Source organism: Podarcis tiliguerta (genome assembly GCF_965153285.1).
Source record: "Podarcis tiliguerta genome assembly, chromosome: 11".
Lineage (NCBI taxonomy): Eukaryota > Metazoa > Chordata > Lepidosauria > Squamata > Lacertidae > Podarcis > Podarcis tiliguerta.
The window spans coordinates 47,497,132-47,524,268 of NC_139544.1; the positions used below are offsets into that span (position 1 = coordinate 47,497,132).

Sequence of the window (27,137 nt, forward strand, 5' to 3'; positions counted from 1 at the left end):
CTCGCAGCTCTCTGCCCCCACCTGGCTCACGGGTTAGGGGGCGCAAATTACTTGCCTTGCCCTGGGTGCTGACAACCCATGCTACGCCACTGGAAGAAGGCACGTTTGGCAAACCATCACCATGATCAATTCCTGCCCAGAAACCTATGTCCCCACTGTGGAAGGACGTGTGGATGCAGAATCGGCCTCCACGGTCACTTGCTGTTAAAACCGTGTTCATAGAAGGCAATCTTACTCGGCTACGAGTGATCACCATAGAAAGAAACAGGTGACAAATTAACACAGGACTTCCTTGAATGCAAATAACAGAAATGTGGAAGTCTTTACATCCAAAAACATTCATGCAACGATTAAAGAAGAGTAAGTTTCTAGTCCTCATGGGGGAGCTGGAGGGTGGCAGGAAGCAGAGACTCTTTAAATGTGTACAGCTACGAACTGCGACTATAGATCCGGAGTCCTAGTCCTCCTTCCCAAGGTGAGGTACTCTGCCTACTCCTTGGGGACACCCTAGCCAGCATTGTGTGCTGGCCGTTTGTTCCCCTGAAGAGGCACGCGCATCCCTTGACTGCGCGCCTACTGTTTTTGCTCGGCTCGTAAACAAGCTAGCAACCAGCCCCGCTGGTCCGCGAAGCAGGCGATAGTTCAAAGTGGGAGGACCGATGAGAGAGAGAGACTGACTTCATTGCAATCCGAACATCTGCATACAATGCAGCTTTTAAGCCGAGGGAAGTCCGCCCCCTCTTTGCTGCCCTGCACCTAATTGCATCCATGCAAAGCAGCGCCCCTTGAAACTTTGCAACGGACCTTTCCAATTCCATGCATTTCAAGTGAAGTCGTACTGGGGTCGGGGCAGCCACTTGCACTTCCATGCACAGGTTTGCAGCACCCTCGATCTGCGAACCCTCGGGGCACGCAGGCATGCAGCACCCCACACCCACCCCCCTACCCCCCTCTCTCCTGGAAAAAGGAGGGGAAATCGCGGCTCACTTTCCTCGCCGTTTGCCCACCGGGTCGTCCTCGTTTCTGCAGCCCAGAACAAAGTGGCGGAAGCCCGAGAGGGCGTCCGGAGGCGCGGGCTGCGGCCAGGGGGGCGGGGCTGAGCAGGGGGCGGGGCCACCGGCAGGCAAGGGGCGTCAATGGCGGTCTCCTCCCACGCACCCCCCCCCCCCCACCTCCAGCTCAAACCCGGCCTCGCCGCGCCATGTGTGTGGCGACCAGGCGCGCGGGCTGCTGCCACCCTATTTAAACAGAGGCTATGAGACCAGGAGGAGCAACGGAGGTCCACCGAGATCACTCAGGAGGCAGAGAGACGGGGGACGGGGGAGGAGGGGGAGGAAGAAGAAGAAAGGGGAGAAGAAGAAGGAGGAGATGCTCTTGGCGCCCCCGCCACCATCGCAGCATCAGGGATAAGTCGCGGGAGAGTTGTAGTTGAGTTGCAAAACATCCCCCCTTTTTTAAAAAGAAAAAGCAACACATTCCCTGCTAGTCATCAAGACGAGAGAGGGAGAGAGAGAAAAGACGAGGCGCTCCTTGTTGCTGGATCCATACAAACTTTGCAGGGTTTGCTTGGGGTTTTTTCCCCCGGGCGCGCGCTCTTCTCGCATCTTTGGGTACGTAGTTCCCGTGCATTCAGGAGTGCTTTCCCACCCCTCTCCGAGTTCTTTTTTCCCTTTTGCGTCGCAACCATGCCGTCCTTTTTCTTCCTCGGCTGCTTTTCTTGCAGCCTGATGGCTTGGCTGCTCCTGGCCGGCGGCGGCAGCAGCAGCAGCAGCCGCCCGGGCGTGCAGGAGGCGGAGGAGGAGGCGGAGGAGAAAGCGCTGCGGGTGCTGGTGCTTCTCCCCAAGGACAACGCGTACCTGTTTTCCCTGGCGCGGGTCAAGCCGGCCGTCGAGTACGCGGTGCGGCGCCTGGAGGCGAACGGGACGCTCCTGCCGGCGGGCTACAAGTTCCGGCTCTTCTACAACGACTCGGATTGCGGCAACGGGGCGTTGTTCAGCCTGGTGGACATGGTGGCTTTGAGCGGCCAGTGGCCGGACCTGCTGCTGGGCCCCGTGTGCGAGTACGCGGCCGCGCCCGTGGCGCGCCTGGCCTCGCACTGGAACCTGCCCATGATCTCGGCCGGCGCCTTGGCCGCCGGCTTCGGCACCAAGACGGGCGAGTACTCGCACCTGACCCGGGTGTCTCCGGGCTACGCCAAGATGGGCGAGATGTTCCTGGCGCTCTTCCGCCACCACAACTGGAACCGGGTGCTGCTGGTCTACCACGAAGACAAGGAGCAGCGCAGCTGCTTCTTCGCCGCCGAGGGCGTCCATGTGGTCTTCCGCGACGCCGGCTTCCACCTGGACGACTTCGCCTTCGACGAGAGCGCCAAGTACGCCGAGGACGTGGTGCGCGCCATCCAGGGCGGCGAGAAAGGTGAGGATGCGCGCGGGAGCGACCTCCGGAGGGAGCTGCCCTTACCCGGAGCCCAACGAGGCTCCTCCGGCTGGGGGTGGGCGAGCGCAACGCCTGGACGAGAGGGCGCAAGGAGCAGCGCGCAACTCCGGAGGGGCGCCCTAGGGCCCTCGGGAAGGATCCTGCCACGCTCCTCTTTACGCACTGCTTGGTGCAGCCACTTAGGGGAAAGCGGAGAATTGGCCCGAGGCAACCGCTCTTCCGGAGAATCTGCGCCCCGCGATGCGCGCTAGCTTGGTGGGATGCATTCAAATAACGCCTTTGCGTTATTCGGCATCTCTGTCTGGCAGCACCTCTTCACTATTTCCAGCTTAGAACTATATCCGCTTTAAAAAAAAAATGGGGCAGGGGAGCGCATCCAGACTATCGCCGTTTCAGAGTGGGATTCAGTCACAAACAGACACATTTAGGTTCCCCGATTATTGTTGCTTGGCAGGGCCTGCGTAACAAACCCGCTTACCCCAGAGAGCCGGCTTTTTGCGATACGGAAAGTGAAGGGGAAAGGCACTGGAAACTGGCTAGCACTTGTTTTGAGACAGTTATCACACCTCTCTGCAAACAAAATCGGAATGAATGCTCAGTAATCATCTTATTGTCCCGGGTTCAGTTTGACCTATCCTTATAATGGCCCTCTGATGTAGACTACTATTATTCCCATTTTACAGAAGGGAAACAGAGGCCAAGGGGAAGCAACCTGCGTAGACCAGGGATGTAACTTGAATTGAGGTCTACCACATTCCAGTCAAATACACCCAGTTCCTGGCAGGATTCAGCTACTCTTTCCATTACACTCTCTGCTACAGCTTTACTGCTCCTTTTCCCAGGGTTGCCATCAATGGGGAACCTCTCCTTTGCATATATTAAAGTTAACAACAGCATTCAAATCCATTAAAACTTGTCAATTGACTTGTATTGAGCTTGGGACCACACAAAAATATACATTTGGGGCCTGTGTGCTCAACTGCTGCAGAACTATATGTTAAAATGGCAAAGAGTTTGTGGAAATTATGGCAGAGGTGATAACTATGCAGTTGTTCACTAGCTTTTTCCATATTGAAGGGCAGCATGATTGCTAGGACAGCATTGGTACACGTGCGAACGCTCAACCTCTGAAAACATACACAGTATAAAACAACTAAAGGCTAGTTTTAAATAACCGTTTTAAAAGCTATTCAGAAATGCTGAAGACACAGAAAGAATGTATTATCATCAATGATGCCACAAACACTATCCAGTAGGTGTTCATAACATTCTGGAAAGCACAGTATGCCTAGCACCTCTTATTGCAATAGATGCACTGGGAAAATGGGATTTCCTAAGCAGGCACATTGGCAGATGATCAATAGGGGATATTGCAGGCTGTTATTGGTGGATCAGGAATGGATAGGAATAAACAATGGACATCAAGGATTTATTTAAACAAGGCATCTTCTGAATGGAGTGACACATAACCCAACTCCTCACTCTTTCCTCCACACAAGTACAGTGGTACCTCGGGTTAAGTACTTAATTCGTTCTGGAGGTCCGTTCTTAACCTGAAACTGTTCTTAACCTGAAGCAACACTTTAGCTAATGGGGCCTCCTGCTGCTGCCGTGCCGGCGGAGTACGATTTCTGTTCTCATCCTGAAGCAAAGTTCTTAACCTGAGGTAATATTTCTGGGTTAGCGGAGTCTGTAACCTGAAGTGTATGTAACCCAAGGTACCACTGTATTCTTAGATCTGGTCTTATTTATGTAATAAATGTATACCCCCTCCTTTCAGGGCAAAGGCCAACAACAACAACAAACCCTTACAACAAGTTAAAAAAGGGTTGTACCCAACTAGGTCAGATTAGACCTACTGAAATCAATAGACTAAAATTAGTCCAGAGGACCTACTCTTCAGTTTGCCGTAGTTGGCTGAAACTCAAATATTTTGCTGCTTTTCATATGCTGTTAGGGGATTTGCTACACACTTTCTCTTGTGTCCATACATAATGGAAAGTGGTATGAAATAAGAATGCCTTTCCACCCACTCTGTGAATGACTGAGTCAGATATGAACAGTGGAAATCATGGGTGCAGCTGGATTGTAGAGTCTGAATGTGCTACAGACTTTCCTGAATAATTTTGTACAGATATATGCATACATAGATCTGGTACAGTGCCTTAGCTTTTGAGTTTGAGGTAATGAGGACGTTCAGGTCTCACCTCTGCCCAGTTAATGTAGGTATATAAGGCTCTTAAGAGTGAGTCTCCTTCAGAGTTTGGTTTTCTACTAGGTCATTTTCTCCTGTCCTGTTTGTGAAAACAGTTGAGCAGGAATTGCTTGGAATGGATCATTTAGAAAGGATTGTATTTTTGTTGATGTGGAGCACTTCATATGATCCTAGCACAGTAAGTTTGATTGAATGTGGGCTGTATTCAAACAGAGAAAACAGGAACCCCCTGGATGCAGCATGACCCAATGCTCATTTGAGTAGCCTTATTGTGATTTGTATTAGCAAAGCTTAATAAGGCTTTCTAAAACATGTATGCATGTGTGCTTGTAGTTCCAGCTAATAGCACCTGGACTGTGTGTGACAAGCATGGTGTGACTGCAAAGAATTGTGACCCAAGCAGTTGTGAGAAGCACATGACTGTAGAAGCAGTCATTGTCTTGGGAATGTAAGGTCAGGGGAGAAGGGAATAAACTTAAGGCTATACGTTTCAGCATGCCTTTTATGAAAAAAATAAAATAGGAAAGCGAATCCTGTCAGAAGAAATGCCCCAGATAACATAGCAAGAATGAGTTAACACCAGAGTTCTGTTTCCTGACTTCCTGTGCAACTTTCTCAAAAGTCTATGCCAGCCTCTCTCATTTCCATTTTCTGTTTCTTTGTTTAGATTTGCCAGTGAAGGAACTGGGCCAGGATTTCCCCTTGCATTTCCTTCAAAAGCTGACTCATCCAACATTGGATTACCTGCCTATGTAGAATCTATATGGGCAGGTTATACAATTTTGGAGAATACATTGTATTAAAGATATAACATTTTCTGTGCTTCTCGTTATTGTTTTTCTGTCAGTTACAAATAGTTCTTGTTTGGAGCTTTCGGGCCAACTACTCTCAATAGCAGCAGAGTCTAATCTTCTGTGGTGTTTCCTGTTTTTATTCAGAGTAGGAAGTTGTTCTCTGGTAGGTCATACCCTGTTGGCTTTTGGACTTCTTGAGTTCAGCAGGGGTAGCAGGAAGCACAGGAGTCAGATTTACAATGAATGGGGATTGAGATATACTCCACTGAAACTTCAGATTGATCCCTCTGGGTTGTTCATTGCATTTGCTTGTCATCTGTTACACAAGAGACACCACAAAGCCTGACTTCCGAACTGCCTTGGGATATGTATTAAAAATGCCCTGGCTCATAGTTATTCCTGATCATGTCCACATCTCTCTTCTCATTTATAAATGTGTGTTTCTTCTGAAGCAACAGTTGAACATTTACATATTGTAACTTTACGCTGTTGTACAGCAGAAAGAAGTTTGCTGCATTGTCACTCTAGAAAAATCAGCTTGCAAGTGCAGGATGCAGATAAATTGAGATAAAACACCCTCTTGTAACATTTGGGGAGTGGAATAGAGATGTCAAGGGCTGTTGAAATGTTTCTCTGCATCACTAGCACACCACAAAAAATCCCAAGTGTATGAATGAAAGCTTTCCACTTGTGCGGATAGACTAAGCAGGGGCTATGTCTGCCTTAGAATCTTGTTCAAATGGTTCTTGATTACGTAATTATAAACTTTCACACATACTTTATTGGGGCAGACTGACCCTTGCATTGGATTATAAAGCTGGTATTGGCTTGTTTCATATGGCAGTGACTAGGGTTACATCTTTCAAAGTCTACTTACATTAGACAAACTGTCTTCTTTCTTTGGTATTTTAAAAGTGCACTGTGTCCTGTAAATTGCTAGCTCAAGGTGGAACTAAACATTTGAGAGTAAACATGGGATTTTCAGCTGTGTGTTTGATGTCCAAACATGAGAGAGGGGCATATACAGTAGAGAAGTGGGAGATGTGGAGCAGTGGGGGTGTTTAACTTTTCCCTGCTCCTTCCAGCTTTATTCTTATCATCTATACCCCAAGCAGGACATCCAAGACATGCTTTCCTAGGAAGTGGGGGAAAGCAGACACAACAGGAAGTTGCAGAGTGAGGTCAGGGCAGGGTTAAGCACCTCTTCCAATTCCCACTAGTAGCTCCTGCCTTGTCAACCCACCTCTGCCTTGTATATCAAGAGCAAAAAGGAATTCCCAGTACATTTCTAGTTTCACCATCAGACAAGAGCCATGTTTGCACATTGTAGTTCAATCCCTGGATCAGGCATAACTCAGCTAGGGATTATGGTTTGTTTCCTGCATTTGTGAGCAGTCTTAGCAGCCCAGAAAGGAATATTTACAGTAAACCATTAACGATAGCTTACCGTTACATGCAAACTGAGCCATCGTATTTTGTGGAAAGTGAATAAATTCAACTTTTTATTCAAGCCAAGGACCCCTCCTGTTTGATTTAAGCATCCCCTGTTGTTGTTGTACTATATAATAATAGTTCCTTAGCAATCAGCCTCTTTTTCAAGGTCTTTCATTTTAAGAATGCAAAAACCCCATGAGTGTACCCAAAAGGAAATGTTGGATGGACAGCAACAAATCTGATGCTTAACCTTTCATTCTTTTATAGTGACTCTGACTATGTTAGAAGTATGAGAGATGTTTTCTTTTGGCCATGCTGAATATAGAGTCTCTTCCCCCTCAACCTTGGAGAGATCCCGTTGAGTATTGCATAAATAACAAAGGCATTTTGTGGAAGGAACCATCAGGGGAGCACATGGATTCCTGACTCTCACATTTGTTCAGCAATACGCTCATCAATTTAGAAAATCAAGCAACTGGGAGACAAACAGCTTGGAAAACATTTTGTTGTTGTTCTTGCTGTTGAAAACTTAGATACAATAAATGGATTTAATAATCATTTCTTAGTGTGATCTTTAGTGATATACATTTTGGGTGGAAAATGGTGGATACAATTAATTACAAAATCCAGAGCTTGAGCTGTAAGTATTGGGGGATACATTGTGTTAAATCTGTGTCGTCCCCAGTCACTTACAAGGACTGAAATGGGGGTTGGTTTTTAGACTGAACAAATGAAGGGAACAAAACCTTCCATGTGACTGCTGCTTACCAGGGGTGGGGGAACCTTTTTCACCCTGATGGCATTACATGGCCTCTTGGGCAGCCTTCCAGGGGCCATATGTTAATGGTGGGTAAATACATCTCTTTTCTTTGTACAGTAGGCTGTTCTGTACCCCTATCATGGCATCTCCCAGCCCCAAGTGCTCACCCCTCCCCCAGTTCATTTCTGATATTGGAGAAAAGCTGGAGAGACAGACTGAAGGAAGATTAACCACACATGGGGAAAATATTAGTGCCCCACCAGGACCACCACATGCCCCTTTGCTTTAAAAATAGGACCTTTGCTCCCACTATGCACTGTATATATGTTTTGGGGCAGTTTACAGAAATAATCTGCTGTCCTGTGTAGACTGAGCCTCAGTTAACTACACTTCTGTGGTTTGTTGCATGTGATTTATCACTACTTGAATTCTTCAGTGCTTTTAGTCAATCTTGCTAATTGATACTTGAGGAATAATTTTGATTCTGCTTACTTAATGGCAGATTAAATATATATAGGTTAGAACTGAGTGGGTATTTTTGAAGGAAATCCAGCAAAACTTGTTTGTAGCTAGAAAGTGGTCCATGCATGCGGTGGATTTTGCTTGTATAAGTTGTATGTGTGCATCTGAAGCTGGCAGCTTGTTAGGAGATTAAACTACAGGCCTGCACCAAGCAGGAGATTGGACTAGATGACCTACAAAGTCATTCTCGACTGTTGTGGCCAATGCATCTTTCCAAGTTGAGATCATGCATCTATTGACTCTGCAGTTATTAGCAAACACAGTGCACCTGTGGGGTTTCACTTTGTCCTGTGAGGCTTCAGACTGCCCCTCAATCTGAGCAGTTTGCCTTTTGCACCAGAGCCTGTGGTGCTCTAGATGGTGCTGGAATCCAGCTCCCATCAGCCCTATAAAGCATCAAGCCAATGGTCAGATATGATGGGAGTTGTAGTCCAACATTATCTGGAGTGCCATAGATTCCCTATCATTACTTACTTCTAGCAGAAGGCCTGTAAATTCCTTCTGGTCCATGAGCATATCATTTGCTTCCTCTTTGCCTCTATGCCTTGTCTTGTCTGCCTCTTTGTTGATGAGCAGCCTTCTGCTTGCCCAACTGAGCTGTGGCCATTGCTGCAGACTGACTGCCCTGATTAGTGATTCTGTCAATGCAGAGACTCACTTAATCAAAGTATAAATTATGAAGCCAATTTTCATTAATTAATTTGGCAGTTCTTTTCCATGTGTAGCCATTTTAGGTTTTAGGTTCAGCACAGATAAGATTTCAGTTGTGATCTTTGTTTTAGGTTTAAAGTGTCTGGCGAAAGCAGACAGGTTTTCTCACACAATCTAAAATACTTTTCTTACCATGTCACAGGTTTTTGAAGATGTTCCAGTTCTCTTGATTTAGATCTGGTGAAGTTTTAGCAATTTAATTTCTGTAACTCAATCATTCTACAGAATGACGGGATTTGTTATCACTGATCTTAGTTATTCATATTAAAGCAACCTTTCCCAGCCTGGTGCCTGTCAGACTACAAGTGCCACCAGTCCCAGCCAAGTGCTATGTTTTCCAAAACTTCTGGAGGGAACCAAGTTGGAAAGTGCTGGATTAAAGGAGAAGGTTGTAGCATTACGATCTAGGAATGCCTAGTTCACAATGCCCAGGAAAGAGTACACAACTACGTTTTAGTCATTGAAATTAATGAGCATGACTAAGTTATGTCCATTAATTTCCGAGGCTCTACTTTGAGTAAATCATAGCTGACTACCACCCTAAGTCTTAAGAATCACAGCACCCCTCCTTTCCTGCACATTATTAAACATCATGGGTATGATCCAGCCAAAGTGAAGTGTTTTTAAATGCTTTCCAGGAAATATCGTAACATATACTTATAATGGTATTTTAAAATGCTTAACTTTAATTGGATTGCACCCTAACTATGTATTGTTAAATGTTCCAACTATTTAAGTCTTCCCTCCAATAAATAAAAAATATACCATTGCATGAAATATTTAAAATGTGGATGATGAAATTGATGTTTAAAACCCCCACAAACATTATGTCAATGAAAAGCCTGACAATAATAGGCCATCGAGGGTGGTATTTTCAAATAAGCCTAGCAGAATTAGGAGCTGGGCTTCTGCAGAGTGGCAGTGAAATTTGTCCCATTGGTTGCTATATTTTCCTTTGAAACCCTTAGCCTTGTTGCTGGCTGTTATATCCAAGATTTTGAAAAGCAACCGGAGGACATTTTATGTCCTTATCTCCAGCTGTACATAAATTTGACAATCTGTTTCCAGTAGTTTGAGGAATAGTTTCTTATCTGTGTTTTCCATTTCTTTTCACCAGTTGTGATCATGTGTGCCAGCAGTGACGCAATAAGGAACATCATGTTGGCTGCACATCGGCAAGGAATGACCAATGGAGACTATGCTTTCTTCAGTATTGAACTCTTCAACAGTTCATCATATGGTAATGTGGTTTCTTTCCTCTGGTGGGTTCAAGGCTTTTATAAACAAAGCAAAGTTTTAAAGATCACTTTAGTCTTTAAGTTTGTAAGTCTTAAAATATGCCACATAGCATTGTCTCTTCTAACACTTATTAGTATCCACTTGGATTATGAAATTAGAAAGGGGGGGGGGGCAAGGTTTTAAAAGTTCAGTGTATAAAGAGAAATTGGTGACGCAAAAAAGAGCTAAGACTGGGATGAGAGATGATAGCCATCTTCAAATATCTCAAGGGCTGTCGTGTGGAAGATGAGGCAAGCTTGTTTTCTCCTGCTCCAGAGGTTAGGACCCAAACCAATGAATTCAAGTTACAAGAAAGGAGATTCCCACTAATCACCAGGAGGAATTTTCTGACAGTTGAACTTTCTGTTCAACAGTGGAATGGACTCTCTTGAAAGGCAATGGACTCTTTCATTGGAAGTTTTTAAGCAGAGGTTGGATGGTCATCTGTCATGGATGCTTTAGTTGAGATTCCTGCATTGCAAGGGTTGGACTAGATGGCCTTTGGGTACCTTCCAACTCTACAATTCTATGATTCTATGAAATGTATGAAAAACTGATAGCCTTTTATTTATTTTTTTATTTGTTTTCCCCTCTGCCCTCAAGGAGTTCAGAGCTGGATTTGAGTCCTGTGAGATAGCTTATGTTGAGAGACAGTAACTTGTCTGGAGCCACCAGTATGTTTCATATGCCAAGCCAGTGTCACTTTGAACATGTGTCCCCATCGGACAACCACATTATCACATGGGAAGTTTGATCCATACATGTTGCTGCAGCCTCTGGCTGCTCAGGCAAGATAATGAGCATGGGGTTGATCTTCATGACCTCAAAGATTACTTCCCATTCTACGAGTCTGTGATTTCAAAGGCCTGGCTTGTTCTGAAGCTATTTAACCATAGTTTTCCATTTCAAATAAGGAAAGGGGCTCATTCATTTCTCAACTGATTAATCAAACATCCTCATAGAATCCTACTAGACTGGAGGTAGAGGAATGATGTGGATTATTTGCTCAATTCATCACCAAAGCAGCAAAGCCTCAAGGTGGCTTATATTATAAGAGCAACAAGAATTTTTTTTAAAAAAGACACAATCATCCAAATTGCTAAATATAACCACCACAATAAGCAGACACACTCCCCACCCACTTCACCCCTCTAGACATATTTTTCTTTTCTCTTTTCCGCTCTTAAAGTATTTTTGATTCTTTTTTCTTATTCATTAGTGTAAATTTCCAGTTGTAAAAATTAGGTTTCCAGGGAGATTATAGCAGTTGTGTTGTGGCACTCTGTTGTCTGTATTGCCAGTGCACAATGTTATTGCTGAAAAAATGAAATAAAAACAAGCATATCTCTTGGGGACCCCCCCAAAAAGGGAAATGTTTCTTTGTTTCCCTTCCTTAGGTCCCAAGAGCTATGCTTGTTTTCATTTCATTTTTGTCCTGAACTTCCTGTAAAGAATATCAGACTTTTGCCACACATCTCACCCTTGAAAACAGCATGCTTCCTTTTTCTGTAGTACAGTGTGTAGCCTTTTGTTTTAAAAAACTGCATTGATGAATCATGCAAGGTACAATCCATCCACATTTAATTTCAATGGGAGAGATTTGATCATGTGTTTGATGCTCTCATAGGTAATAAGTGTGATTTAAAAGTGTTTAAGTTTGGTGGCTTGTGCGCCTTTGTTAGCAGGACAACATCCTTTAAATCTCCGGCTGCCCCCAGCAACACATGGGGAATACAGCAGGAGGAAAGGGGGAAAACGAGCTCTTTATGGTAACTGGCTTGGAATTGTAAATATTTTTATTTCTCCCTTAGGTAATGGCTCATGGAAGAGAGGAGACAAATACGACCTTGAAGCAAAGCAGGCGTACTCATCCCTCCAGACAGTCACACTACTGAGGACAGTGAAACCTGAATTTGAGAAGTTTGCCATGGAGGTGAAAAGTTCTGTACAGAAACAAGGAATCCATGATGATGATTACGTAAGTGCCCGATTATGAGGCTAGAGATTTTGGCATCATAAAAACACCCACCTAATTAAATCAGAGGTGACAAAGTGGCCTTTTCTGAATTGGACCAAATTGTCGGAGTGTTCAGCTACTTTTTCAGAACACTTTTCCTGGTAGCCTTAAAAAAAGCAACCCCACTTGCAAGTGAAAATTGCTCTTTCTGTTTGTTCACAGTCATCTGGAACAGAGTTCCTTTCATCTTCATCTGTCTTGCTCATCATGAGGCTTTTAAGGGATGATGTGGTGAAGAAACTGGTTCTGTAACCCTTACTGTTTCTCTGCGTCAGGACTTTCTTAGTTTTCCATTTAGCTCCAGGTTTCCCTGAGTTATCTCAAAAGCCATTCCAGCAGAGAACCAAGTTATCCTCTAGCTCCTTGTCCTGTCCTCACCTTATCAAATAATTTATTGCAGTCTAATCAACAAACCACATTCTTTCCCACTTGTGTTGATGGATGATACTGGGGAACATAAACCATGCCATGAATCCTTTCCACCACTTGAGACCTTTTCTCACTCCTTTCTCTGCAGTTGTAGCTGGGTTCTATTGCAAAGTACCTGAATTAACTTTATCTACTCTCTTGACTTCAACAGGCTCTCAGACCAAATTTGAGAAGTCTTGTTTTGCCATTGTAACTTTTTTCTTCTTGATGATCTCTGCATCTCTTTATCTCACTCTCTTTATATTAGTTAAGGTGCATTTTAGATGCATTTATGTCTGCTCATGCAAAGGTACACTGGGAAAATGTGGAATTGTGAGATTTGCATTTTGCTTCCTTAATTGTGTTACAGAAACATTTTACAGTTTATCAAAATATTCTGAAAAGAGCTCTTTTGCACTCACAACTATTCTGAACCCAGAAATATCAGCATTGGGGTATCTAATACTGCTGTCGTGGTTTTGGATCCAGACAGAGACAGAGTAGTGCTGCATCAGGGGAGGACATAACAGAGAAGGTTTATACTGTAAACCGCCCTGTGATTCTCGGATAAAGGGTGCTATATAAATTTAATTAACTAAATAATAATAACAAACCCGAGGAAGACCTTGTATCTGGAACATTTCAGGAAGCAGCCGCTGAGGCAGTTCTTCTGGTGGAGACTTCCTGAGATGAAGAGAAGGCACAGCAGTCTGTCCCTAATCCCCAGGGACTTTGCTTCTTTTATCCTCTGGCTCCCAATCATGGTTTCTTGCCTGTATCACTTGATACCAAAGACTCCATCCCAGAACTTATCTCAGCTCTTTGCATTCTGCTGCAATCACACACACCCACACACCGGCATGCCAGTCCCTGAGGCAGCAGAAAACACCATTTCAGTCAAAGGCAGGTTGCAAAAACAAAGCATCTCTTTAATTGAGTACTTATTTCCTCCAGGGATGTGGGGCCTATGGCACAGACCGCCCTGCCTAGTTATATTTGCCTTCATGAGAGTTCAGGTCAGTACTGGGGTAATATACAGGATTGCCCGTCCTTGGCACTGATCATTTGTCTTCGCTTGGCTCCAGCTCCCACAATCGCTGTCCCAGGTTCTGACACCAAACTTTTGTTCTCTTTTATTCATTTATTTTATTCCATTTATGAGTCATTTATTTTTTTAAAAAAAATCTCTAGGCAATTATGCTTGCCCGCTTGGCTCTGCGGCCCACCTGTGGCTATTGCTGTAAGTACTTTCCTGGCTATCCTGCCTGCTGCTATGGCATAGCTCCTCTGCAGCTTCAGTTATGAACAGCGCTTGAGCAAAAAAATTTTGTTCTCCATCCATGGGTGAGGCCTATCTTTACAGGAGATGAATAATGATTAGGTTCCTAGAGTGTAAGTAACAGCTGTTTGTAGATAGTGCAATATGATTAAGAGGAAGATAATTCCAGGTTAAAGATTCAAAATGGTCAGTCCAAAACAATTAGCAGTAACATCCGTTGTCGCCGTTTTCTGCTTTTAAATTATAACTTTGTTGCAATTTTCCTTAACACTAAAAGTAAAATGAAATGAAATGTATACTGTTCGGGTGGCATCCAATTGGTGCCCCTCTGCTAATGGAATGCATTCAGAGCGGAAAAGGAAGGGAGGGAATTTTCGACTTTGCCCCTACAGTCCCTTAAAATCTGCCCCCTAAGACCCCCAGGGTGGATTATATTGGGGGGGGGGAGAGGAAATAGCACAAAATTGCCCCCCTCTCTGTCCACTTCCAGATGCCTTCTGTCAGCACAGGGCACCAGTTAGATACCACCCTTTTCTGTAGGGGAGAAATTAATTCCTCAAACCCCCCGAAGTGTTTTATCTTGTAAAGATTTTAGGCAAGGAGCATAATGAAACATAACAATGGGGACACATGTAAAGTTCTTCAATAAACCCTTTAAGAAATGCCAAGTTCCTTGATAAATATTCCATTGTATGTCAGTGACTGAAGTGTTCTTAGATGTTCCAGAGACACTTTCGGCAAGTGATTTCAAATATTCCGTGTTAAATCCAGGCAGTTGCCCATTGGTATTAGTGCAAGACTTTTCCACTACAGCAATTTCCATTCTCTACACTGGCTTTATATTGCAGCTGCTGAATGCAGCATTTGACAGGCAGGGTGTCAGAGGATTTTGTTTTTGCTGTTTTTTTTAAAAAACACCCCACCAGAGTTTTGCCTGTTCAGAGGCACTGAACTGTAATCTCGGCTGTTTCACCTTCTTTTTCCCCATGAGAACACCCTCTATGGAGCTGTGTTAGGAATAAAAGTTCTGTGTCAGATGTGGCACAGCCCTCATTGAAAGTCTACCAACTCCTTGTAGTTGTAGATAGTGGAAGCAATCATTTGGAACTAAAATCCATTTTGTATGTCCCTCCACAAAAGGTTAATGGGACACAGTACATCTAGTAATTTCTAATGCCCCCCCCCCAAATGCAAATCATTTTTAGCAGCAGACCTTTAAATCTGTTTTATACAGATTTGGATTTAAAGCCCCACTGTAATTAAACTTCTTAGGACTTGTGAAGGTTTCTTTTCTTTTTTGAACCAAAGTGGGGGGGGGGGGAATCTGCCCCGCCTCACCGCCCAGGCTGGGAGCCATACAGAACATGGTCTGTGTGAGAGCATGATAGGCCATTCGGGAGAGGTGTATAATGCTATATTTTGCTAAGATGTCTGAAAATGTTGCTTTGAATGGTAGCTATCCTCCTAGCATTTAATGCCAAACTGCTACAAGTGTTAGCAACCTCAGTATGGGGTCACATTGACAACATACGTTTAATGCAAACTTAAGGCACATGGTTTACCCTAAGATAATCATGCAAACCATAGTCCCCCCCCCCCAACAACAAACCCCAGCTCCCTAAACAAACTACAGTTCCCAGGAATATTTGGGGGGAAGTCAATGTGCTTTAAAAATATGTTGTGAACATGACCTAAGAGAGCATAGGAGTTCAGTCATAGCACTGAAAAGGGAGAGGAGACAGGGAAGTTGCACTCTGGAGTTCCACAAGTAATAAACCTAATTTAAGGCCATCTACATACCTCCCAAGAACTGTACTGGAAATTTATATTAGGATGTTCGCATTGAAATATGAATAACAATATAACAATAGCAGCATTAGGGTCCCAGGGTAGAGATGGCTGGATCAGTCTACTTCTTAGTCTGTTTTCATTGCACATGTGTTAGTTATTGAATCCATCCTGTACTTTACATTGCATTAGTGAATTTTTGAAACTAAAAAGCACATTAAAGTTTGTGTTTAAACACGAGCATCATATTCAACATACTTGCATACAGTGGTACCTCAGGTTAAGTACTTAATTCGTTCCGGAGGTCTGTTCTTAACCTGAAACTGTTCTTAACCTTAACTTAAGCACCACTTTAGCTAATGGGGCCCTCTGCTGCCGCCGCGCCGCCGGAGCACAATTTCTGTTCTCATCCCGAAGCAAAGTTCTTAACCCGAGGTACTATTTCTAGGTTAGCGGAGTCTGTAACCTGAAGAGTATGTAACCTGAAGTGTATGTAACCCGAGGTACCACTGTATTTTAAAAGTGGTTGAAGAGCTGTCTTTAACATTTTAATCCCTTTTCAAAAAAACAGTCAAAATAACCACTCCAAACATATCTGCCTCCACAACTGTGTACTGTTGCAGTTAACCATCTTCCCCCACCCCTGATCACAGGGATCTTGTCAGTTCCATTTCAAACACAGTCTTGGTGGCAGAAATGCTTTGTTCTGATTCATGAGTTAGTCTGGGAGGAGCACGTCAGGCCAATTTTGGGGGAAGATTTTGGTTCCTCCTTGGTTCATATCCAACAGATGCAGCTGATTTCAGTGAAATGTACTTGTTGCAAGTTAAGTGTGCTTAGGATCTCTGTTAGTTTAATCTGTCCAGAATACTGAATTCCAAGAAAGTCCAAGGATGCCTTCCTGAGGAGAGTAGTAGAGCTTTCTAAATAGAAGTCAGTCTTCCTCAGTTACAGCCAGTTGGCCAATATATTATTGTTAGTCTCTCATCAAACTGGAATTTCCTGTGCGAGCAAATCTTAACACTGAACAGGTAACAATGTTTCCCTCAACTGTACTTCTTTCCGAAACACTGTGTTAGCACAAAGCAACTGTAAGGTAGACCGCACCTGCAAATGTAGTTGGTAACCTGTTTCCAGGGTCCTTAAAGTGATACAGATATCCTCTCGCATTGTCTTGCCATTGCTGTCTTGCCAGTCTATTAACAAGGCAGTAAATCAGTATGGAGTAATATTAATGTAAAATTGAATTATTTAAACATGTGTTGTAGGATTTATTTTTTAAGCATAGCTTTTTAAAAAGTAAAACTGAACAGGCCCTGAATTGGTGCCTGATGGGGAAACCCCCAAATTATTAACTATAGACAGTATTCTCACCTGAAATACCTGGCTTTGTCAGGGCCCTTTAATATTAGGTGTCTATGTGATTTCAAGTGCCTCACAATAAATAAGCACACTTGTGTTTGATTTCCCATTCTGAAAACAGCATAACAGGAAAGATTGTCAATGAAAGCTGCTGCATTTGTTCATAATTGTGTGTGTGTTATCTCAAGTCCTGCTAACAAAAGCATAAAGAGTTGATTTACAGTTTTTCATTCTGCCTTGGTGCAAAAGAATACAACCTCGGCCTTGAATAGGAACTCTGCTCAGAAGGACAGAGAGTTGTTAACAGTTCTCAAGAGCCATCTGCAGTCTTTTAAGCAACACAGTGGAAATAGCAGTATGTTCTCTTAAATCACACAGTAAAATGTAACCTCAAACTACTGCTAATAACATGCAATGGCGGGACAATTCCAATGGTAGTAAGCTGCCATCATAAATACACCTTAACTTTGGACTGTATTGACTCAACAAGCCAAACTAGGAGGAAAGATGAAAGGCAGGCCTCCTGAAAATGTACTGTAATTCAGTTCTTCTGCTGACTCCTGCCTATTCCCATTTACCTGACAGGTGGTAATATACCCTTTCTAAAATCCCATAGAGATAGGAAAAAATGATGTCTTCTGATTCTGATGGAAGTTTCTTAATTTATTATATGGTTCCATTATTTCCCTCCTGTGATCCTGGAAATTTACATAAAGCTACAATTCTAAGCATGCCTACTCAGAAGTAAGTCCCACTGAATTCAGTGAAGCTTACTCCCAGGTATGCGAGGTTATGTTTGCAGTCTAATTCACTAATTCAGAAGCATGATGCATTACAGGCAGGAGCCAAGTGTAGCCTCACCCACATATTCGTTAGCTGGTGGTAAAATTACAAACTGTCATTTTATGACTCCAGCTTTAAGCCCTGAGATAGCTTTTGTTAAAAGTAAATACCAAAACTGCACAAATCTATAGCACAAAAGTTTGTTCCCAAGTTGGCATGCCCAGCATACTTAAAGCTTACAGAATCTGGCCCCGAGCATATGAAATTTCTTCTCAATAGTCTATTGTTTTGTAAAGGAAGGTGAACAGTATCTTAAGTAACTGCATAAATCTGGTTCCCTCTAGATTACTATTACTGAACTTTACATAACAGGGCACCCATAAGAGATTTTAATCCATGGATTAGATAGGGTGTATGTATAGAAGCTTCAATAATGCCATGCTCTCTTCAAATATAAGTACCCCACTGTTTGTTTTCTTATCCAAAAGAAACTGTACAAGTTTACCAAGGGCAGAAGCTGGTTCTGTTTTTCCTAGTTAACAGAAACTACAACCTTTTCAGAATCAAATGATAGACATTTGGTTTCGATTTTTGTTTCTTTGAGATGCTGTTGTTTGTTAGGTTTTTACTTATACATTTTCCCTGAAGAAGCCCAGAGCTTTACATCACAATGTAAAACAACACAGAAGTTAAAACAATGTAAAATACATTTGAAAAGCACCTCAGAATCAGGGCTCTTGAACCAGACACTCAGAGAGTGTTGTCCAAGAAGCTGAGGCTGAATGGTCCCCAAGCCCACGTGAACAACAGTTCCTTAAATGACAGGTGGAAACCTGCCCCATAAAAAGAAGTGCCATAATTCAGGAAAAGACTCCTTCAGAGGCAAGGTCCTCCCCATGAGGAGACCTGGTAGAATTCAGCAGGACCCTGGTTCCAGCAGCTCCAGTTCAAAAGTATCTGGGTAGAAGAGTTGTTTGTCCATCAGCTACACCTATCTCTGTGTGGCCAGGCTGTCCTTGGCCTGTGCCCTTGCCTTTACTGCTAGCTGTTTGCCCAGTCCCTGGACTGCTTGTGGGCCTTGTGGACCCTCTCTAGCTGGGACCTGGCCTGAAACAGGACACACTGGGATACTGATGAGTGGTCCAACTGTACTGCCCCAGTCACTGTCCTGGCAACCACATTCTGCACCAGCTGCATCCTTCAGACCATCTTCAAGGGTAGCCCCATGTAGAGTGCATTGAAGTAGTCCAAATGGAAGTGCTGCAGCGAACTAGCCAGCTGTAGTGGAGCATAAGCATCCCTTGCCACAGAAGCCATCCTTCAGATGTGCAACCATCCCCAGAGCAGGCTGCCTGCCTAATTCCCTAATATGAGAACTGCCTACCCACAGCACCTTCCTCTTAATCATTTTCAGCCTTGGTTTATTGGCTCCCATCCAGCCCACCACCAGCTCCAGCCCCACTTGTCTAGTAGCTGGTACAGCCTTTGCTGATTTATATGGCATGGAGGTAGAGCTGCATGCCATCAGCATACTAATGATATTGTGCTACAAATCCCCAGATGACAGCTTTCAGTGGTTTCATAGCACAAGGGATGGAATAGACCCCTGAGGAACCTTACAGCCTAATAGCCATGGGGTTGAGAAAAAGTTTCCAGTGCTGCTCTCTATAGTTAAGAGTGGAACCACTGCCACACACTGCCTCCAGCTCCTCTGAGTAGCTTCAGAAGAACATCACGGACAGTTCTGTCAAAAGCCACTTAAAGATAAAAGGTCATCAATTGGGGTAGTCATCCATGTTTCAGTGCTGGAACTGGGTCTGAAGCCAGAATGAAATGGGTCCAGATAATCTTCTTCCTCCAGGCACACCTGCAGTTGGTTGGATGTTAGGAAAGGTGCACATATCTATTGCTGGCAAAGTGCAATTTGGCTACAAAGGAAGCAGTAGCTGTGGGAAGACGTGTGAATCCCCCACCCCAAAACATGCACACAAATTTCCCTTATTGGCTGGAGAACAAGTGTCTTGCAACAAATGAATAGTTTGTCCATTCTTCATGCTATAAAACCACAATTTCAATTTTTAAAAAAACATAAATATTATAATATATGAGTGCTGAAGAGGGGTATGATTTGAATATGCATAAGAAAATGAGTGTGTGATGGCTTGTACCCATTATAGTGTTATTATGCCTGTAAAAAGTAAGGACAACCCCAGAGTAAAAATAGATCCTGACATACCTAGTTTACTAAAAATTGTTTTTCAGTTAAAGTTCAGGCACAGTCCATTTTTATTAAATGATTCTGCACTCTTACAGGAAATTGGCTTAGGCTTTGCTTTTCAAAATTATTAATGCTACCTCTGTTACTGGTTTGGGGGTAGAATTTAATAAATGCTGCTTTTATTTCAGATCCAGTATTCTGAGCTGGGATGATTTTATAACCTTGGCTATTTGGCCTTTTGAGGTTAGCAAGGCCACCCATGGCTTGTTTTTTCTTCTCATTTAAAAGCAAGAGGAAAATTAACTAATTTAACAAACATTCCAGCAAGGTTGGCTGGATAGAGCGGGGTTGCATTGTTTGGTGGGATCAGAGTTTTGTCACTCTAAGAGGCATTTCCGCAACACTAACGTCGGAGAGAATGAAGAGCAGGCCTTATTTGATTTATAACTTTTCTTGTTGAAAGAATGTGCACCAGTGCATTAAATTAATTATTTTAATCAGATATTCTCTCTCTCTCTAATGAGCAGGTCAGTTAGACAACATTTGTCAATGAGAGTTGAAGGCACTGCCAGTCCTCTGAAGCAACAATTTAGCATTGTGTTGATTATCTTTAAAAAGCTACATGGGAGGCAGCAGAAATTGGAATGCTTGTCAGCTGGTCCATAATTTCCATGCCAAATACTCCCACTTATCTGTCTTCCAATTCCCCCAACTTCTCTCTCTCTCTCTCTCTCTCACGCACACACAGGCATCCCCCCCCCCAAAAAAACATTATCCATTAATTGGGACTATACAGTCACAGAGAGTGGAGGTGATGGAAGATTGCTAAGCACTTCCTAAAAATCTCTTTAAAAGAAAGCAAAAATGTTACATGTTCAGTGGTGTGTGCACCACTTGTCTTTTTCCAAACCAGCCAAGTAGGATTAATGACAGGCAGGCTTTTGTGTCCTCTTTTAAATGCACCAGGAGAGAAAGGAGAGGAAATAAATAGGCTGGTGCCAAGGAATAATTTGTACAAATGAATAGAACTTTTCAGTATCTGGAGTGCTTTGCTAATTGTCTTTGAAAGAATAAAAGCAAACCACAGATTTGCTTTCAGTGGCAAGAAAAACCAAATTCACATGGCAGCTTATGTTTTGCTGACAGAATCAATCCACTATTAATTAGAAGTTTGTGGCATGACTGTATAGCCACCAAAGTCAGCAAGAGCTTTCCCACTATCTTTTTTGAGAGGATAAAGCCCAAGATATCTGATGTTTACTGACAATGAATAAAATTACACTCTTATTTTTTCTTATACCCCAATGCATTTTTGTCCCTTGTTTATGTGGACATTTTGAAACAGACTACATCTACCCAGGCCAGGCGCATTCAATGTTATGTTTAGTAGTTTAGCAACCTAATCCTTAGGTCCATTTATTGGTTTTCAGCATATTATCCCCAGTTGGAATCTCAGAGTGTTAGAACATAGACATCTTTTCCTTTGAATGCAATATTTGAAGACATTTAGAGCAAGTAGGATCGGAAGAAATCTAACCTGGTAGTATATTCAACATATTGTTATAAAGCAGGGATGAGGACCACATGCAGCCCTGCTGGACTACAAATCCCATCAGCCCCAGCCTGCATGGTCAGTGGTCATAGATGATGGACGTATGTAGTCCAACAGCATCTAGAGGACCACAGGTTCTCCATAGGAACATAACAAGAGCCTGTTGGATCAGGTCACAGAATCACAGAACTGTAGAGTTGGAAGGGACCCTAAGGATCATCTAGTCCAACCCCCTGCAATGCAGGAATATGCAGCTGGTCCATACAGGGATCAAACCTGCAACCTTGGTGTTATCAGCACCATGGTCTAACCAACTGAGCTATCCAGGCTCATCCTTGTCCAGCATCCTGTTCCTGCTGGCACAACCCACAAGCAAAACCCAAGCACAAGAGCACTTTCCTCTCTTGTAGTTTCCAGTAACTTAATATTTAGAAGCATTATTGCCTCCGACCAAGGAGGCAGATCATAGCCACCATGACTAGTAACCACTGCTCTAAGATATAACCATCCTTGCTGTAAGGTATTGTTGAGGCTTGGAATTAATTTTATGGTAACATACGGCTAGGCTGTAGGTTAAGTTGTAACTGAAGGATTTCTAGTACATTTTTGCAAGGCAGTTTTGATGGATTCACATTCTGCAGACCTAATCAACTTCAAACCCAGGGCATAAGAGCTGTGCCAATGCCAGTTTTTTTCTTTCATAAAATATTTCTGCATTGCTAATCAAAGAGATCCACAGTGGTTCACAAAATCAAAATGAAACCAACAATGAAATAAGAAAATACAAAATTCATACACCAGCAATAGCAGATTAGTAGCAGGATCAAAAACAACCACAAAGCAATGTTGAACAAAGACATGGTAACAGTCAGCTTTGAATCCTGCCAAAACTGGAAGATATAGGAGCCACACGCTCGTCACCAAAAGCAGCAATTCAATATGTAGTTAATGCTTAGTATTAAGTGTAACAGTACATCATTGTGCTGTGAGTTTCCACACTTGCACTCCACTGCACTGTCTGCCACTTGTGGATATGGGAACAGTAAGTAATATCAGGTCATGTTTCCTGTAGTACTAGACATTACAGGGGCTGGGAAGGGAAAGAGGAGATGCAAGACTGTTGCTTCTGGTAGGAGCCACATAGCTCTTGCTATGCTTACTTTTGGCCTAGAGGGGCATTATTAAGTAGCACATTTACATGCCAAAAGAAATGTGTGTATATCAATACCGTTGAACTTATTGTGGAATCTTCTTAAAGAACTGCAAATGCTATGGCACAAAATAGATAAAATTCAGTAGAAGGCAACAAATGGATCCCACCTGAGGCATATTTTTGTGGCGTGGGGTCCAACTCTTATTAAAATATGTGGCCCTTAGCTTGAATGAAATGTGGATTGCATCCTAAGCCTGCAGCCCTTCTGTTTAAGGTAAGTCAAAAAAATATGATGTGGAAAAGGCCCAATTTGTTTTGATGGAGTCCTATTACGGAGTCCTATTATGGACTCATGTATTGTTCACGATTAAAGTTAAACATTTTGAAAAGGGAGGGCATAGGAAAGATTATGTACAAGCAATGCAACATGTGAAAGAAAAATATACAAAGTAGAATCGGTTCTCTCATGTGCGGTATCCTTCAAGTGCTGGACATGTTGTACCCCAAATGAAGGAACCTGCATTGATATTTGAGTCCATACTGTGGTTTGGTTCTCTGTAATGAAAAGCTGTGTGTTTTGAGCTTTCTGTTTCCATTAGATGCTAAAAACGTCTGTCCCAATGAGAAATCTCCTGAGGGCAATGAGACCTTCTGAGCACTGTGAACCTTTACAGCTATGACTAAACTTATATATTTAGGAACGTTAAGTTTGGAGGAACATTGTACTGTGTTATATGAATGCCTTCATGCTCCCAGTACAAATTCTGTACCTACCCCAATACATTAACCTTTGACTGCTACCATTTCTGACACCTGAAATTTAGAGCCAAACTAGATGTTAAATGCATTTAGCATGCAAGTGTTCTAAAATGCAGCTAGTAGCAGCTGATAATTACTGGGGTTGCAAGAGCCGGGGGAATTGTTAAACCTTTCCGCCCTTCATGCAGTTGACAATCACTCTTCTGAGGCCACTGTCTGAATGAGAGAGAATCTCCCATTGATAGACTTTTGTTGGGATCATATTAGGGGAAGAAAGAGTTAAACCCCACCTCTCCACAATACACACTTACACACCACACCAGCAGGTTTGTATTAAAAAGCTTGTGTGTTAAATGCAAAGATGTATTTAATATGACATCTAATTTGTTCCTTAATTCTGCTTCATTCAAATATATAATAACAGTGACTTTCAAAATTCTGGAGTTGTGTGTATTTTTTTTTTTAAAGAAGTTGAAATGGTACATAATGAAAAGTTAAGCCTGCACTGTTGTGACCTCTCTAGCAAACATTGCAGTGGTGTTTGTAGTGCACAATGGTAGCACACATAACAATTTAAGACAAGAGAAGGATGGAGAGCCTGTGGATCTCCAGTTGTTGTTGGACTCCAACTCCCATCAGTCCTAGTTAGCATAGCCAATGGGAATTACAATGCAACAACATCTAGAAGGCCACCCATCCATGATGTAAGAAGTGCCCTGCTGCATATCAGACCAAAAGCTCATCTAGTCCAGCATACTGTTTTCCATTGTGGCAGGTCAAAATCTGCTAGGGAGCACAAAAGTAAGAGGACTGTCTGCTGCTGCTGCTGCTGCTGTTCCCCCTGGCAATTGGTATTCAGAGATACATTTCCTCTGAACACAGAGGTTTCATTTAGCCACCATGACTCATAGCTGTTGATTGAGCTATCCTCCGTGACCGTGTCTAATCATTTTTAAGGCAACATCTTTAAATTGCACATATTTGCAGGGCTAGATCCTACCTTGTTTTTGTGGCTTTGAATGTTGGGAGAGAGAGAAAATGCCCTCACCCTGGGTTCCTAACAAAATTGAGTTTATTAATTTGGGCAGGGTTATGTAATTAATCTATGTTAACTTGGTGTTCCCTGGATATATTTGCAGTCACACCCAGTCCTTCCCCAAAGTCTTAGTGTTGGTTAAACAAAACTAACAATTAAAAATATACTTTAACAATTTAAAACAGCACTTGTAAAAACACACCAGAATTCCCCGTCCTGAAACCAACAATATTAAAACTCCAAGCCTTACATTTAGTCCCCATTTACTGAAAGCTTGTCCAAACTAGTTTGAGTATATGTGCATTCTATTCTTTCTCCAAGCATCTCATAAAGAAGCAGTCCCCAGGTTTAAAAAAGTTAAAGGTAGAGGATCCATGGACAGGGGCGTAGGAAGGGGGGACGGTGCGGTGCGCCCTAGGTGTCATCCCTGAGGGGGTGACAAAAAGGCACAATGTGGGGGGCTCACCCTGCCGCCCCCGTGCGTGGCAACGTGCAGCGGATCACACCGTCACCCCCCCCCCCCCGTGCAGCTTACCCCTCTACCGGGTGCACGGCATGACCACTGCTCTGGGTGCCCATGCAGCTACCTCCGTCACTGCCCCTGGACAGTTAAGTTCAGTCAAAGGTGATTATAGGGTGCGACACTCATCTCCGCTTTCAGGCCAAGGGAGCCGGCATTTGTCCACAGACAGCTTTCCAGGTCATGTGGCCAGCAGGACTAAACTGCTTCTGGCACAATGGAACATATCCAGTAATGGAACATCCTATGCACCTTCAAACCATTATTTTGGTCCCGTGGTACTATAAGACTTTATAATACTATTTTCTGTGTACCCAAAAACAAAATATAAACTTTGGTTATCTGAATTTGAAGTTCTTGCAATACAGCCTCAAACTGAGAGAATAAAACACAAGAAAGCTATGCCTGTGTGTTTTGAACAGGAATGGACAGATCTGTCCAATTTGATTTCAGCTCAGTTTCACATGTGTTCGTTCATAAGGCAGTTTTGCCTTGATTATACATTAATGCGATTTTTTTTGAAGTATGAAGATAAATATCTAAATATTTAAATACATATGTTATTCCATATGTATCGCAAACATTGTTAATTACATTTTTTATATTTGTTCATGCATGTCTAAAGTTACTTTAGCCTTAATTACACATTTTTAATTGGTTTTGGTATGTTTATAGAACTCCATTGCAAAATTCAGGGCATGTTCCAATCTATGTATTAATCTAGGAGGTGTGAATTAGGTCAGTTCACTTAAAAATGCAGGATGAAATTTTCCTCCATCCCTAGTTCTCTCTGAAGACTTGAAGCACCTCTGTTGTCAGATCTATTTTAATCAGTGCATATTTTCTGACTTTTGGGATTCTTAGAGCAAGTTTGCAGAGAAGACAGCTCCAGTGTAATAAACATTGGGAGTGTGCCACCACAGGGGCTGAATGGATGAGGCATTTGTATGAACTAGTGACTTCATCTGGGTGTCGTATGTGTGATTTCTGCAATGGCAGTGACTCTTAAAGTGTCCTTGTCCATTGGCCATAGTGGTGTATTTTGTTTGTTTTTAAATAAAGTTATATAAACTTAGTAATGGTTAAATACAGTTCAAAATGATTTAATTATAATACAGTATAATACAGAAATAAGTACGGTATATTTATACTCTTATTTCCATTCAATACAAAAACAGATGCAAAAAAAAAAAAAAGGTAGCTACACAAGAATACAAAAAATAAAAACAGAAAAAAACTAACCTAAAAACCCCCAGTTGTTTCCAATTTTCTAAATCAACAGTTGAAATACACACACACATGGGCCTGCTATGCCAACTTTTAAACATCTTCTGAAAACTTCTCTATTCCCCCAGGCCTATGCAGGCAATTAAGAATACATCCTTCCACAATGTTTAATTGATGTCCGTTTTAACTTTCCTGTGGTTTTTATTGTACAGACTTATCGCTGATATGAGAGATACCAGTTGCTAAAAGTGCAGTGGCTCTAAGATCTGCCACAGATGTTTGTTTGTTTGTTTGTTTGTTTGTTTAAAAAAAGATGTGCAGAGAATCCAAAGTGTGCATCGGTTTTAGGACCATGTCGGTACACATTTAACTTGGGGTGGACATGCCCATTCCATGGCGTAAATTCTGTAGCTGCTGTTTTCCAAGTTAGCTGGCATGTGGATTTGTGATAACTGGTGAATGAATCATGCAGAAAGTTAATTTTGGTGACATAGTAAGGGGTTTTGTAGTCAAAGAGAGGTAGGAGAACTATTACTAGCTGTTACCATCAGTATAGTCTCGTGGATGGACAGAAGCAAGAAAGCTTGTGTTCAAAATCCTGTGGGGCCACGAAGCTCACTGGGTGTCTTCAACCAGAAATAATCTTTTAGCCAGTATGCAGAACCTGTGAGCTTCTGGGTGGTGCTGGACTATAGGTCAAATTACCACACACACCTCCCAACTGAGACTGTGCAGCCTTTGTGTGCATGACAGTAGCCCAATCAGTGCCAGCCAATGACAGAATGGTGCGTACCCAGTGAGGAAGCTTTGAGAAGACACAAGCCACAGCGAGGGATGCCACATTCCATTCTGGAGCATGAGGGTTGAGTCGCGTTGGGTTCCTGG

At 42.9% G+C, this 27,137-nt stretch overlaps 2 protein-coding genes across 14 annotated transcripts in view; one reads left to right on the forward strand and one right to left on the reverse strand.

Moving 5' to 3' along the window:
* TARS1 (threonyl-tRNA synthetase 1) overlaps nt 1-27,137 on the reverse strand; it is a 205,249-nt gene that overhangs the window by 44,114 nt on the left and 133,998 nt on the right. The gene's annotated exons all lie outside the window — the stretch shown is intronic.
* Nucleotides 1-27,137, forward strand: part of NPR3 (natriuretic peptide receptor 3) — a 51,436-nt gene that overhangs the window by 1,320 nt on the left and 22,979 nt on the right. For both annotated transcript variants that reach the window (XM_083402981.1, XM_083402980.1), the window contains exons 2-4: nt 100-2,415; nt 9,990-10,112; nt 11,962-12,128. In XM_083402981.1, the coding sequence (XP_083259107.1) occupies nt 1,686-2,415; nt 9,990-10,112; nt 11,962-12,128 (1,020 nt within the window). In that variant the 5' untranslated portion in view covers nt 100-1,685. The remainder of the gene's footprint in view (nt 1-99; nt 2,416-9,989; nt 10,113-11,961; nt 12,129-27,137) is intronic.